The sequence below is a fragment of the Spea bombifrons genome, chromosome 3 (genome assembly GCF_027358695.1).
Source record: "Spea bombifrons isolate aSpeBom1 chromosome 3, aSpeBom1.2.pri, whole genome shotgun sequence".
In the NCBI taxonomy this organism is placed as follows: Eukaryota; Metazoa; Chordata; class Amphibia; order Anura; family Pelobatidae; genus Spea; species Spea bombifrons.
The window spans coordinates 31706397-31721981 of NC_071089.1; the positions used below are offsets into that span (position 1 = coordinate 31706397).

Below are 15585 nucleotides of genomic sequence, written 5' to 3' on the forward strand. Positions count from 1 at the left end.
GTTCGAAACACTAGAGAGGCCGGCCAGCCAGCCGTAAACGCGTGTGTCTCCCGCCGAAGGGAATTGACTCCATAAAAATGGCTTCTATTACAATCCCACATCATCGGTAAAGGTGTATCATCGCTCTGGCGTTTCGAGCACTTAAAGATATTTGTTGACATCACCCGGACACGTGACTGAATCTTATAGCTCGCGAATGAGCTGCTGTAATATTGTAGACAGAAAAACCCGCGGGGTTGTGCTGCAAGCCATATAAAATATGTTATTTTCATTTGGAGGTTAAAGATTACAACTGAATTATGCCTAAGCGTTTTATTTGAAATTAAACATAATATTTCAGCTGTATTACACGTGCAAAATGTGGTGAAAAAGACTTAAAAGGACAGGTTAAGAATGCATATTAACCTCTTAAAGACCAGGCTGTTTTTTTATTTTTAGTACCCTTTGTGACCAAGGCTGTTTTAACACTTTTGCGGTGCTCGTGTTTAGATTTTCTCCCCACCCATTTACTGAACCCACACAAGTTACACATTGTTGTGTTTTTTTCAGGACAAGAAGGGCTTTCTTATTTGTTTGATCATATCATCTAATTTCGTATCTAAAAAAAAAAACCATGATGAAAAATTAACAAAAGAAATTTAAAAAATCTTTTACTCATCTCCAAAAGCTAATGAAAAAACCTGCTAAATAGATTTTGTTTGTCCTGAGTTTAGGAATACCTAATGTTTTTATGGGTTTGTTTTTGCTGTTTTTGTGCAATAACTAGCGCTTTGCTATTTCAAAACCATTTTTTTCCAAATCTGGTAATTCTGACCCATGTGCTATTTTGGGTATCTTTGAAGTCGACCAATGCAATTTAACCCATCAAACCATATATTTTTGAAAACTAGATACCCGGGAGTATTTCAAATGCTGGTATTTTAACCCTTTCCATGCACTAATTCTACTACTAAATTGTATTTAGGTATGAATTTACAGCTTCTGATATAAGTCGCTGTCAAACAAGACCCCAATATGTGTTCAGCAGCATCTCCCGAGTACAGTGATATCCCTCATGCATGGGTTTGTTGGGTTGTTTGGGAGATAAAATCCCACATTTGGGAAATGCGCATTTTTCAACTTGGTACTTTTTACATCTGGTCCTACTGCCCCCATGTCCTAAGTGGGCCGTCTTTGAAGCCGGCTAATTCAATTTACGCCGTCAAATCATGTATTTTTTAAAACTTGACACCCCAGGGTATTTAAAATGCAGGTATTTTAACTCTTTCCATGCACTAATTTTACCACCAGCCTTTGTCAAACTTTGTGGTGGTATTTTTTTGTGTGTTTTTTTCACACATTGTACTTCAGGTGTGAATTTACAGCTCCTGGTATATGTCACTGTCAAACAACACTGCAATGTGTGTTTAACCACATCTATTGAGTACAGCGATACCACCCATACATGGGTTTGTCTGGTTGTTTGGGGCTAAAATGCCACATTTGGGTAGTGTGCTTTTTTCATTTTGGTCAGTGTGTGCCTATGCCCTATTTGGGATATCTTTGCACCTGGCCACTCCAATTTACTCCATCAAACCATTTAATTTTTTTTTAGCAGACACCCCTTGGGTATTTGAAATTTTTATGTCAGGAATTTTGGGAAGAGACAACACAAATTTAACAATTTTTTTTTATATATACATTTCCCATTTGTTGGAACTGGATGGTTCCCCTGATGGTGACATCACTGCATAATTATTTTTTTAAATGTTACCCCTTTTTTTTAGTTATTTTTTTTCCTTTTTTTATATTTTACTTATCACATTGTTATAAGAAAGCTGGGCTCCTTTGACTTGCATGGTTGAGTGCAGTATTTGCATTCAACCTTCAGGGGAGACCCTCTTGGAAACTTGTTTATTTTTTTAAAGGAAGCCGCCATTTTGCAAGAGGCAAAATCTCTTGCAGTGGCGCTTGTGACCGCTCTCCGGAGTGTATGTTTAAATGGTTTTTATTTTCAATGTATCTATCTATCTATCTATCTATCTATCTATCTATCTATCTATCACATTAGTGACCCTACACACTGTGCCTTGTGCAGATGGAATTCGGAAGGCTTTTTGATTAAAAAACAAAATTTGGTGTCATTCACTCTTATTCACTCTCTTAACGTTTTTTAACTCACACTCACACTCTCTCTTTCTCAATGTCTCCTGACATTAATCTGAAAACCACTTCAGTGTCTCTGCTTCTCTAGCTCCTTCTCTGCAGGGCTTCTTCTTGTTCTTCCCCTCTTCCTGGCATCGTCCACGTACTTCCACAACACGGTGGAGAGTCTGCACATACTCTGATTGAAGGAATGGTAGAGAAGTTGCCCCGCGATGTACGCAGAGACTCCATCCTGTTGCAGAAGTACCCAAAGAGACCACAATCATCCAGACAGATCTGTGGAGCAAGATATGCCCCTTCCTTATTTTCAGACATCTTAAGCACCCAATCAGTAGTAAGACATTTCGGATCCTGAAGAAACAGAGAATATTTTGTAGCATGGCTGTGGCTTCTGTTTTTGGTAAGACTTATTTCTTTGTTTGCAAAAAATAAAAAATGCGAGCGAGATAACAACCTTGGTATGTCCTCTAGCAAACTGGGTCACTAATAGAACTAAACTCACATTGGCAAAACTGCCATGCAATTGGCAAAAAAAGAAAATGTTTTTGTGAAAATAATAAAAATAAAACATAAAGAGCTTGTGTGTTTGTTGAAAACGGATATCAAGCATGAAAAGGATCATGGGTGGATTTAATGAACCGTCCAGGGAAGTATTTCTGAAAAAAAAGTGGACTTTCTATTTAAACAATAATCATATTACACTAGAGTTGTAAATGATCAAACGTCCTTACAATTCTCCCTTCTCACCATTGCGAATCTCAGTGATTGTAAAAAAAAGGAGGTTTTTACATGTAAGTGTATGGCTGTTCTTAGTGCCAGGAAAGTCAGGCAGCTGACTGCGGTGCCTGGATCAGGGGTGAGCACCAACGGTCACCCCAGAAAATTCCCCAATGTGAAAAAATCTGGAACGTGATAAGGGTGCAATGGACACCTCCACGATGCATGCGAGACGAGCACAAGAGATCTATACTTGCATCTGTGTTCTTAATGTATAAAAATGGAGCTTCTTACTTGGGGGCTATAAACAACATATTGTTATTCTTCTCAAGGATGTTAAAACCACTAAAGAACTATAACCGTGGTGTGAATATTTTCATTTTTTATAGGTTAAAGGAACAGTCATGTTTAATCTACCAGCTAGAGAACAATATGATGGAGTTCACAGGACCCAGCAGTGTGGCTTTAGTCTGGAAGGAGGTCAAGTCTGCTTCCTCATAAATATATGGACAAACAAAATAGCTCTATTCACTTAAGGCAGGCATGTCCAAAGTCCGGCCCGAGGGCCAATTGCGGCCCGCGTTCCGGACTGATAAGGCCCCACAGATAAATTGCCCAAATATAGATCTGGTTTTTTGATATTACAGGCAGAGTGATTTAACACCTGTTTAGATTTCTCATCCAAGTCACAAAATGAAAAGTATGCGGTTTTCAATAAACTTTGCATAAAATAGTTAATTTGCATTTAATTTTAATGGTTCAAAGAATGTCAGGCAAAATGGTCGGCCCTCGCACATGCTCACTTCATCAAATCTGACACTCTTCGAAAAAAAGTTTGGACATGCCTGACTTAAGGGAACGTTGATGGGAGAGTTTGCAGACGATTTGGGCCTTTATTCCCTAATTCTACTTTATAGTATGAAGGGCCAACCCAGTGAACATCTACGGAAGAAAAATCCTGGCTGTACCTGTATAAAGCAAGACAAGACTAGAGTTGACAGACTAAGACAACCCGGTACATCAGGTGGAGAGAGCTCGCAAGCTTACAGTCTTGAGGGAATTTAAAACATTCTGTTACAGTTAGATCGGGTTCAATAGCTTTGAGTACAGACCTATATTTCTTTGAGATGCCCTAGAAACAAAGTGTTCCTGAATGTTATATGAATACAAAGTAATTAGAATCAAAGGAATCTAATTTGGCTATTGCACTTGCAATTTAATTCTTGGCGGAGAATCAAACTTGTCACATTTTCTGACTGGTTAGTTCTCAAGCTTTTGCGATGAGTGCCAAATGTTTTATTCCCCGGTGTCTACATATTCTAACCCCACTCAGCTCACTGCATTAAACTATTTAATTGCATGGCCCATGGCCCATTTTAAAAGGTTGTTACTGAGTGGTTTTTCCACGCATACATCTTATTAACATGAGAAATAGCACACTTTATATAAAAAGTAAATGAAGCAAAATTAAATTGTGTGTCTTAGTAATTTGAACTAATCAGGGTCATGGTGTACTATAATTGTTGTAGGTTAATTGCCTATTCATTTAGGTTATATATATATATATATATATATATATATATATATATATATATATATATATATATATTCTTACATGTGCTACAGCAGGCCCAGAAATTGGCGGGGGATGGTAAAGCTTATTGATACTTAATACTGATACTGGTATATTGATACCGCCGATCCAGCATCAGTTTGGGACCTACAGTATACATACAGAGTTTGTGCCGCACATACATCATTTGCAATCCACAGGCCTCAAATTGCCAGGTCCAGTTACTCATCCCTAGTCTGGCCCTGCGCTACAGTATATACACATTTCAGAAATTAATTTGAAAACATATATATATATTTTTTTATAATCAATTATGGAGCCTAGAATATATCGCTTATAAGTAAATTCTAAATAAATCATGAGCCTATGAATATTAAACCATTATATCAAAACTCTTTGTTTGCACGGCCATCTCTTAATTGTAATACAAGCTTTTGGAGAATAACAAAACACATCATCTAAACACATTAGAACAAGGGGGTATGTGATGGATGGAGAGCAGTATCATTAACCCATGGTGCCCAAAGCTTATGGAGGATCCCCGAAGTATCGTGGGACAACACAATTAGCTTGTCCATAACCATGTTGTCTATAATTTTCTGGCAATCCTTTGAGCTGAGAGCTGGCAGTCTTTTTCAAAGTGTGATATCTCAGGTGGATTTTTTTTAAAAGGTACTTATTCAACTGATTTTAGGGACCTGCAGTCCTCCAATGCATTAACTTCTTGTTTGCGGTTTTCTGTGTAATTGCCCACAAACTATACTAAGGGCAGTTAAGAGTGTTGAGTTGTTACAGCGCAGAGCTAATAGCTACAACACAATACTACTCTGTGTGAGCTACAATTTCCAGAATTCAAATCCGATCATCCTGCAATGGACAATGATCCATGGACATTATGATCACATGATGTGATCACATGGTGGTCATGATCACTATGGTCATGATCACATGGCGATCACGGTGAACATGATGGATCACATGGGCACATCATAATCTTCAGTGTAAAGAGCGGAATAAATGTGATCTTCCACATACCATAGCAAAGTGCAATGCCCTTTGAGTGCTACTCCAAGGACAGAGCGACTTTAAATACCACAGTTTTTGGACATGTTGCAATAATTTGCTTCATGGTAGAAATGCGATTACTCATGCGGCAACCCAAAACAGCAATTGTACTGACATGCTTAATGCTAACTGGACTGGTCTTTACTTTGATTTATTAGTGACTGCAAAAATCAATCTGTTTACCTAGCTGCAAAGTAAACAAGAGAATGTACAATATTTTCAGTGTTGGTTGCCGTGGTGATGTCTCTTCATTGCATCACTCTGTTCCCTGCAAATGTTAAAAACACTTTTAAGTTGCAGTTACTAAGCAAAAGATACCATTGTAAATGCACCATTTAATATTAAAAGAAAATGTTTCATCAGTGATAAAAAAAGGAAAATATTAGCACCTGATTTTTACTTTATATGGACAAGGTAGGGGTTGGGATTGACAGTTTGATCGCATATTAACTTAATTTGGAATTGGCAATTGTATTTTTTGGGTGCTAGAAAAATATATAGAAATTCACGTATCTAATTGAGAAGATTGTTTAAATTATTTAATATGTTCTACACTGAAACAGAAGCAGAAAGCTATGTTCCAGCAGATTTCCCGGTATTGTGTGGAAATGGTTAGAAACCAACCAACAATCCAACAACATTTTATGTCCGCTGTCACGTCAGCTGTTGTCGGTTGAATTACAGAGGTAACTCGTCTAAATAAACAGTTCCGACTTAGCCAACTCAAGAAACAACTCACCGAATTATAAAGCGTTTACTTGCTGTTGAGTACGGGCAAGAGTGGCACAATCCAGATCTCCTATTCAGTTCTGTCAGATTCTAGTTGGCAACCATGGAACTTTTGAGTTAGATATGGAGCCTATCAAATAATTTGAACATGAGAGTAGGAGGCCAATTTTCTTGTCAATTTTGTCATTTATTTGAGCTTTATAGGATTCTGGGGCAACTTCCTGTCAACTTGTGACTGTCCAAGCCTTTGTCAATAGAGCCTTGGAATGATTGGGGCAACCATTGAGAGAAACTTTGGAGAGCGACTGTCATGAATGTGTTTTTGGATTGCTATAATAGACGAAAGGAGGTTGCAAGAAGAGGTCTCAAAGAGGTTGCAACAGAGTTGTGGTTTCAGCTCCCGCACTTCACAATTTTTTATGAAAGGCCAACACTGGCAAGTTTCTCCAGTGTCAATGGATTAGCTAGCCCTGTATAATGTGTAATTCAATGGTTGAGGAGACTTCTCACTGTTTTAACTATACATTATACAGGGCTAGAAAAGATGACTTTACAGCAGAAGCTCACTAGGCTTGGCTCTTCATAATGCATAATGTGATGTGAGGAAGTGGAGACCACAACGCTCCCTTTAGTGAAGAGATTGTAAAAAATGTTCTTGTTTCTAAAAGGACGCATTCATTTTTGTGAAACTGAATCAAAACAAGAATTGCACTTCCAATAATGAAATAAAACACCACCTTCAGCCAAACATACAACATTATTATATTTATAGTGAAAAAAATAGTGTAAATTTTGTATTCCTTGAAAAGATTTTAGAAAAGTGCTGGCAGAAAATAAAAAGAAAGATTTCATAACAGATAAGATGCAATTGGACCCTTGTAATCTGCCAATCTTTTTACCTACTGTTGTGGTTTGATGATAATAACACTGCAAAGCAAGAGATTGTCTAATTAGACATTAAAATGCAGATGTACAAAAGATAATGCTTAGTTAATAATTTATAAAATATTTAAATTTAACTGAAATCAGAGGTGTTCATGTGGCTGAATTCATCACCGTCCAATCAGCATTTTAATTTGTAAAGTTCTTTTGCTCCCAATCATAAACAACACCAAAATCAGAAAAAATAAGTGTTTTATCTATATATAGTGTAACGTGTCTAGAATATCAAATGTCAGCTATTTATTATCTCAGTGCAGAACTCCAGAGGAAGACCAAAGACACTGTTCTAAAAGGGACGACTAAAGCGTATCATAGATGAGTGGTCCCTTTAAATTTTTATGTGGTCCCCCTTGCAAATGCATGGGAGGAATCTGCAGAATCCCCCATATACATTTGCCTCTTTATCAGTCCCACAGCTGATCGGCTTGCAAGAGAAGTTTAGCAACCAATTCAGTATGGAACACCTGACTGGTAATCAATAATCAACGAAGTCCACAATGCATACATTTCCCCTGCCTCCCAATACATTTTTCACATTAAAGTGCTACTTCAACATTTTTACCTGCCAGCAAGTGAGTCAGTTTTCTTTAGCTCTGGGTGTGAATCTGCTGTGTGTTGACTCTCAATAAGGTGACTTTTAATTGTCCTTCTACTACAAAACAATCCCATCTGCTCTCTGATCTCTGACTACAAGCAAGACGGGCAAACTGACCAGTGAGATGTCACAAGACAATTTTATATACACACATATATATGTATATATATATATATATATATATATGTATATATATATATATATATGTATATATATATATATATATATATATATATATATATATATGTCATAACATTATGACCACTTGCCTAATATTGCGTAGGTCCCCCTTTTGCCGTCAAAACAGCCCTAACCTGTCATGGCATCAACTCCACTAGACCTCTAAAGGTGTGCTGTTGTATTTGGCACCAAAACGTTAGCAGCAGATTCTTTAAGTCCTTAAAGTCCTGTAAGTCGTAAGGTGGGGCTTCCATGGATCTGACTTGTTTGTCCAACACATCCCACAGATCCTCGATTGGATTGAGATCTGGGTAAACACCTTGAACTTGTTGTTGTGTTCCCCAAACCCTTCCTGAATGATTGGCGGCAGGGGGCATTATCCTGCTGAAAGAGACCAATGCCATCACGGAATACTTTGTACATGAAAGGGTGTACATGGTCTGCAACAATTCTTAGGTAGGTGGTACGTGCCAAAGTAACATCCACATGAATGGCAGGACCCAAGGTTCCCAGCAGAACACTGCCGGCTTGCCTTCTTCCCATACTGCATCCTGGTTCCATGTGTTCTACAGGTAAGTGATGCACACACATCCGGCCATCCACATGATGTGAAAGAAAATGTGATTCATCAGACCAGGTCACCTTCTTCCATTGCTCCATGGTCCAGTTGTTATTTTCACATGCCCATTGTAGGTTTCTATCAGAATCAGAATTAACTTTTTCAGCTATTTGAGCTACAGAAGCTCGTCTGTTGGATTTGACCACACGGGCCAGCCTTCGGCTTCTACGTGCATCAATGAGCCTTGGCCGCCCATGACCCTGTTGCCAGTTCACCACTTTTCCATCCTTGGACCACTTTTCATATATATATATATATTGATGAAACTCTGGATTTTGTTGGAACAGTATATTCAGTATATTGTTTATTTTTTTATACTTTTCTAAAAAAGATTCTTTCTGTTTCGTTTTATAGCTTTTTTGACCCAGCTCTGTGAAAGCAATATACTGTATCAGACTGGATAACATTGTTACACCACAGTAGCACTGCTGTGATTTATTTTGTGCCTATTTTGTGGACACATTTTTAATGCGATGTATTATTGCCTTTTATTTTTGGGGGGATAGTTATATCACTATACATTTTCTATATTCTTGACATAGATTTTACTGACAAAGTGGGATGGATTATTTTCTCATTAATTGCTGAATTAGTGCTGGGTTATATAGCTAAAAGCATTAGTGACAGTCACCTTTTATTCTGTACAGTTCCAGAGACCTCATCTCTACAATAAAATATACTTCTAGCGAGAATGGTAAATCATTTGCAGTATGTATATTTTTGATCAAAGAATAGAGACGTGAGATGTGATAAAGGCAAGTTTATTTAAGAAGAGAAATGTTAGAACCATAGGCATCATAACCACATCTTACTATACAGTAGTTTCAGCTTGCTTGGCTCTGGCTTTCACATCTGTATTCTTCATGATGGGGACTGAACCAGCTGTCACCTCAAGCTTGACTTCTCGGTAGAACCTGACACTTTGGTAGAACTGAAAAGACTTGGTGGCCACACAGAGATCTCTGTCTCCCTTATCAGGGGTAGACTAGTACTTAATTGGAATTGTTTTGCTCAATAGGAGTCTGCAATGGCCCCTGGTACTTTACAACTGCCCCTCTGAGTAATGATGGCTATTGTTTAACTGTGAGAAGCAAATCCTATTCATATGCAATAAAATAAAGTGGGGATAGATAGATAGATAGATAGATAGATAGATAGATAGATAGATAGATAGATAGATAGATAGATAGATAGATTATGATATTCAGATTACAATACAGAATACAGCGTGTTGGAGACATTTGGGTTAATCTGGAATTTGCTCAACTCAAGCACTGTGTTTACAAAGAGTTGACAAGAGGGGGCAGTAGAGTACAGTCAAATACATATGCATCTCACTGTGTCAGTGCGTTAGCTTGTGTTAACAGACCAACCAATTTGATCAAGGGAGAAGAGAATTGTCTTTCTGATACAGGTAAGTGTCAACTTTAATCTCTTACTTCATTCATCCCCAATACACCTTGCATCCCTCAACTGCACATATGAGGAATCATCAATGAGTCCTGTTGTTTTACATAATTCTTACAGAGTGGTAAATTCGGTTGTATAATGTTCTGATGCAAATCTATCCCCCCTCTTGATCATTTCTTTTAATTGCTAGAGTTAATGAACACTGTTCAGTATAAGACTCATTAGTTACTGTATAGAGTTGGGCTGGCCATTGTGCCTAAAGCAGCAGAAGGAACTGGTGGTTGGAATTGCTTGTGTGTGTGGGTTGTGTAAATGTGTGTGGGTGCTTGGAGATTGTGATAGAGAGTTAGAGGGAGAGAGAGAGAGAGAAAAAAAAGATAAGAAAGGCAGTACTGTACAAAACAAAAGCAGACAACCATGGCATTGGATGTCTCTGGGTCCCTTTCACATCTTCCAGTGTGGGTAAGTACAAAGTGACAACTAGTTCAGACAGTAGATAGAATGTAGCAGGATATTGGAGTCTGGAGCTGTCCTTGGTGCTGAATATAGCAGGTTTCGAATTCAGAATGGATTACAGGTAAAATGCGCATCTCTTGGCTCTATTACAATCCTGTGATCAGTGTACATACTCTGTAAGATGTTTAATTATTCCCGGTGATATTTAATACAATTTTACTACTGCAAGTGGATTGATAAACTAGACCTATGGTATGCGTTGTCTGGTTGCTTTACAAACCGATGCTGGGTTGTGATAATGCTTTCTTTCCTCTATTTCACTTATTTCAGAAATATTTTTATATTTCCCTCTGGGGTTAAATGAAGCCTTACTCTGGAAATTTGCCAGAAATAAGGATCATATTTTTTTATTTATGACACAAATCATAGCTGTAACTTTAACTGAATAAGATGGTATAACTGGAACAAATACTATTTTTACTCCCCAAAAGTACTCTTTAAAAAAATATTTTGCGGCATGTGGAGGGTTCTGTTTCATATTTATTAGCTGTTCCTCATGCAATTGCTTCGACCTTGCCAAAAAGGACAAGATATAAAAAGTAGCATTTTTTAACATAAATTTGGCATGGATGATTTAAGGCTTATATATATATATATATATATATATATATATATATATATATATATATATATATATATATATATGTATATATATATATATATATATATACATATATATATATATATATACATATATATATATATATACATATATATATATATATATATGTATATATACTCCAAAGCACAAAGATTACTTTGTATCACAATATAAATAGAATGTGACATGTAATTACAAATGCACTCACAAACAATACACATAAGTGTGTATGTGAACATTATTCTATTATCTACAGTCTATCTATCTATCATCTATCTATCTATCTATCTATCTATCTATCTATCTATCTATCTATCTATCTATCATCCATGCAATAGGAGAGCTAGTAAAACGTGGTAGACAGTACTTTATGTGTATATACACGTCTGCATAATCACAAATACCGACATAGTCAATGTATGTAGAAGGGGCCACTACATATCCCCTAAAACTATAATCTGTTCCTAAAGTGTAGAGGAAGGGTTTAATATGTTAATGTCTCTCTTTATTCAGCAGGATGCTATTTCTCCAAGTGAGATCACCATCTGTTATCCAGACCTGTTTGCTTTAAGGTTGCTGGGGTGGGATTTGGAGGCTCAGACAAAGTGACTGGGAACTCTACTGCATTTGTGCTCTAGTATTTCCCAGACACAACCCTACATCGCTCTGCATTCTGTGGATCTGTGTGACAACCTGTTTTAAAATGTTTGATTTTTGGCCAATTTTGCCTGCCATGGTGGTGTTTGCTGTCTTGTCTATAAGTTGCGGCAGAAGAACCCTGCTGGTCGGAGCTTCTTCTCCAAGGTCCGTGGCCAGGATGGATGGAGATATCATCATTGGAGCGCTTTTTTCTGTCCATCATCAACCACCCGCTGAAAGGGTGCCAGAGAGGAAATGTGGAGAGGTCAGGGAACAATATGGCATCCAAAGAGTGGAAGCCATGTTTCATACTTTGGATCAAATAAATTCAGACCAGACCCTACTGCCAAATATCACCTTGGGCACAGAGATCAGGGACTCTTGCTGGCATTCATCAGTAGCCCTGGAGCAGAGCATTGAGTTCATAAGGGACTCATTGATATCCATAAGGGATGACAAAGATGGGATCAGCAAGTGTTTAGATGCAACTCCAACTCCTCAAGGTAGAATTAAAAAGCCCATTGCTGGGGTCATAGGACCAGGCTCCAGCTCGGTGGCAATTCAAGTCCAAAATCTTCTACAGCTTTTTGATATCCCTCAGATTGCTTATTCTGCTACAAGTATAGACCTGAGCGATAAAACCTTATACAAATACTTCTTAAGAGTTGTACCTTCTGACATACTTCAGGCTAAAGCTATGTTAGACATTGTGAAGAAATACAACTGGACATATGTGTCTGCAGTCCATACAGAAGGTAAGTGCGATTTGTGTATTGTCACCTTTTTTGAACTAGAAACCAATAGAGGCAGAATGGTCCTCTGACATTTTTAGTTTTTAAGAGCTTTCACAGATTGTATCTCTTGGTGTGACCATCGTAGTTATTTTTTAATTAAATTATATTAAAACAGTAAAACTGAAGAACTTATGGGGCAATATTCTCCAATTGTAGCACTTTTGACCCAGTGATCACTACATTCTGATTAATACATTACATCATAACAGGAGCTGTAGACTAACCTCAGAACGTTAAGGATGAAAAAGCTCATTATAATTAACCCTTAGGCATAGTATCCTTAGGGCAAAATAAATTAAAACTATGACCAATAATTGCTTAAAACTACATGGCCAATGATTGATGTCTACGGTTGCTCTTGAATGCAATTTCAACTACCTACACTTGCATATACCATCCCAAAACGTTCCTAATGACATATAAATCCAATCACTTATGTCTACATAACTTTCAAAACTCTTGATACTCAGGAGATCAAAGACAAAGTAATCGACTTATGTCAATAGTGCGGTGTATACACCGAATTGAGACGTGTTAATGTGAACGTAAACCTGTGAGCTGCAGTAATCACTCAGACAGATATTGGGTCATTTATAACATGGATCAGCTCTGTTGACTGTGGCTTTGAATTATGAACTCCAAGGAAAACTTTCGAATAGAGAACTGTATAAAATGCTCTGTTATTAAAGTGGCAGCATGTTTTTTTAAGATTTGGCAGAGCACAGAGGGGCTGGGGGTCGTTCTAAGCAAACTGGCATATAGGATGACCACTGTGGACTATCAATAAAAATCGCATCAACTTGGAGTAGAACACCAACGCTGGTCAAGTAGGATCAGTTGTTTCATATATCAATGCAGTTTATTTTATGTGTCCCTAAATTTGAAATAATTAATGATGGAATAACCTCAGATTGTCCAAAAGCAGAACTTGTCTATTCTTCCCCTAACTTTTCTGCTTTTATGTCAAGTAGCAAATAATGTGTACAGTCCTCCTACTCCTATTGATTACCTTCTATAATCTTCTGCCTTTTCAGTATATATTATCTTATACATCTTGACATACTGTTTTCATACTTTTCAGTTTATTTTAGTAGAGCTTTTCAAATATCTGTTTGTGACCATCAGTATAAGTGTTTAATTTCACCTCAGGGGAGGAAAAAATGTGCTTTTAATTAGTACTCATCTAAACTTAAATCTGTTTCTATCCACTATAAGGGATTACATATGTCTTTACTGGTGCCCACTGTGTTATGTATATTCACAATGTATGCATTGTAAAGGACAACTATTTAAATCCCATTGCTTTGTTAGTTTAGAGCTCTGGGTTTGGTTTTTTAAGACATGTCCACTTTCATTTTATTGTATTTTCCCCATAGAATTAAGGTTACCAGTTTTTTTTCTAAATGATCTTTTTTTGTTTAATGTGCCATATTAATATTAATTAAAGAAGCAACTTTCTAGATAAACCCACCATTAGAATCTTAATTACCAGTATTGTTTAATAGCCAGAACTTTCTCACAAATATTTTTCAATCATGCAAATTGCTTTTGTCTATTGCGTTTTTATTTGTGCAAGGGATTAGCAAGTGATATAAAATAAGAATCTAATTTATTTCCATAGAAACAAAAAAAACCCTGATTTTAAATGATTCTGTGTTGTGTTTTATGTAATCAAACCTTAAAAGAAAATAATAAAATGATAGCTCTGATAAGAGGTTTTTACTAATATCTTTTTACTAATATCTAGAGAATATCTAGAGAAAAAATATGATATGCGCCAACTATGTTAGGTCCCTGTGTTTTAATGGTCCAAATGTGTTTTCAAAAGAACATTTTTCCTCTTCTTCTTCTTCCTTCTGTTGCAGAAATTAATAACACATTTACTATATAATAAGATCTGTTAAACACCATAATTTTACAAGCTTGATAAACATTATAGCATTACTCTACTTTAAGATAAATAAAGCTGTTTGGGGAAGAGCTGAAGATTCCATCTCATCCTATGCATTATGAGAGGCTTACCTGGTGATATTCTTCAAGAAGTAGAGAGGAGCTGGTAAAATCAGAGAGATGATATTCAAGATTTTCTACCAGTATTAACTGTATAAATATATTATACACGGCTACATTACTCCATCTTACAAAAGAGGTTCACTTAGCTTGGCCCTACATAATGCATAGTGAAGTCTTCTTCTGGTCTCCAGCTAACTTTCAGATTGAGGAATAAATCCTTATCTTGTGGAATATTAATATGGCTCAAAACCACTTTGCATTTTTCTGAGAAGGAGAAAGGCTAAGATGGAGTCATAAGTACCATGTATCCCTCTTACCTAGTTAAGAGATTTTCACTTCAAGAGCTTCATATTCCCAAATCTGGCCACTAAATCTAAATAAAATCAGTTTTTTCTCTTCACACAGTATAATCCACTTGATATATTTCGATCTTGCTTTATAAGTGTGCTGCAGTTGATTAAATCAATCTGCAAAAATATTGTGTATCATCAAATGAAGCCATTTACTAAAATGTCTGCACTAAAGCCTCTTCCTCCCAAAGATACATGTAGACAGTCCAATGAATGTTTGTAGAGTAGGTCTTCCAGAAGTGAGATATTACTTTTTTCTGGCTAATGTAGGATCCTATAGAAAAGTCTTTATTTTTCAGTAGTCCTGGTGTTTAAGTATAAATTATGTTGTATTACTGCATGCTTTTTAGAAACAGGACTTAATCTTCATAAACTCATTTAGAGGATGGTGGAATAACTTATCAGGGGCAGTACTTCATGACTCAACAAAACATTAATGTTCAGAAAACATATTGACTGTTGTAACTATACTAATAAAGTTATATTTACTTGAAATTTCTAATAAACACAAATTGAAAACATATAGTAAAGGAAGGCGACAAAGGGTTTTGAGAGAAAGATCTGAGCCGGAGCTAAACCTGATTCTGAACTAGGGTAACCTCATCAGCCATGTTTTCCAGGACACATACACTACCGTTCAAACGTTTGGCGTCACCTAGCGGTTTTCATGGAAACCAAGGAAATTTCTATCTGTGCT

General features: G+C 36.8%; 1 protein-coding gene across 1 annotated transcript in view; it reads left to right on the plus strand.

The window, feature by feature from the left end:
* Positions 1-11625: 11625 nt before the first annotated feature.
* Positions 11626-15585, plus strand: part of GRM1 (glutamate metabotropic receptor 1) — a 104712-nt gene continuing 100752 nt past the window's right edge. The window contains exon 1 of the mRNA XM_053461062.1: positions 11626-12486. Within this exon, the coding sequence (XP_053317037.1) occupies positions 11796-12486 (691 nt within the window). The 5' untranslated portion in view covers positions 11626-11795. The remainder of the gene's footprint in view (positions 12487-15585) is intronic.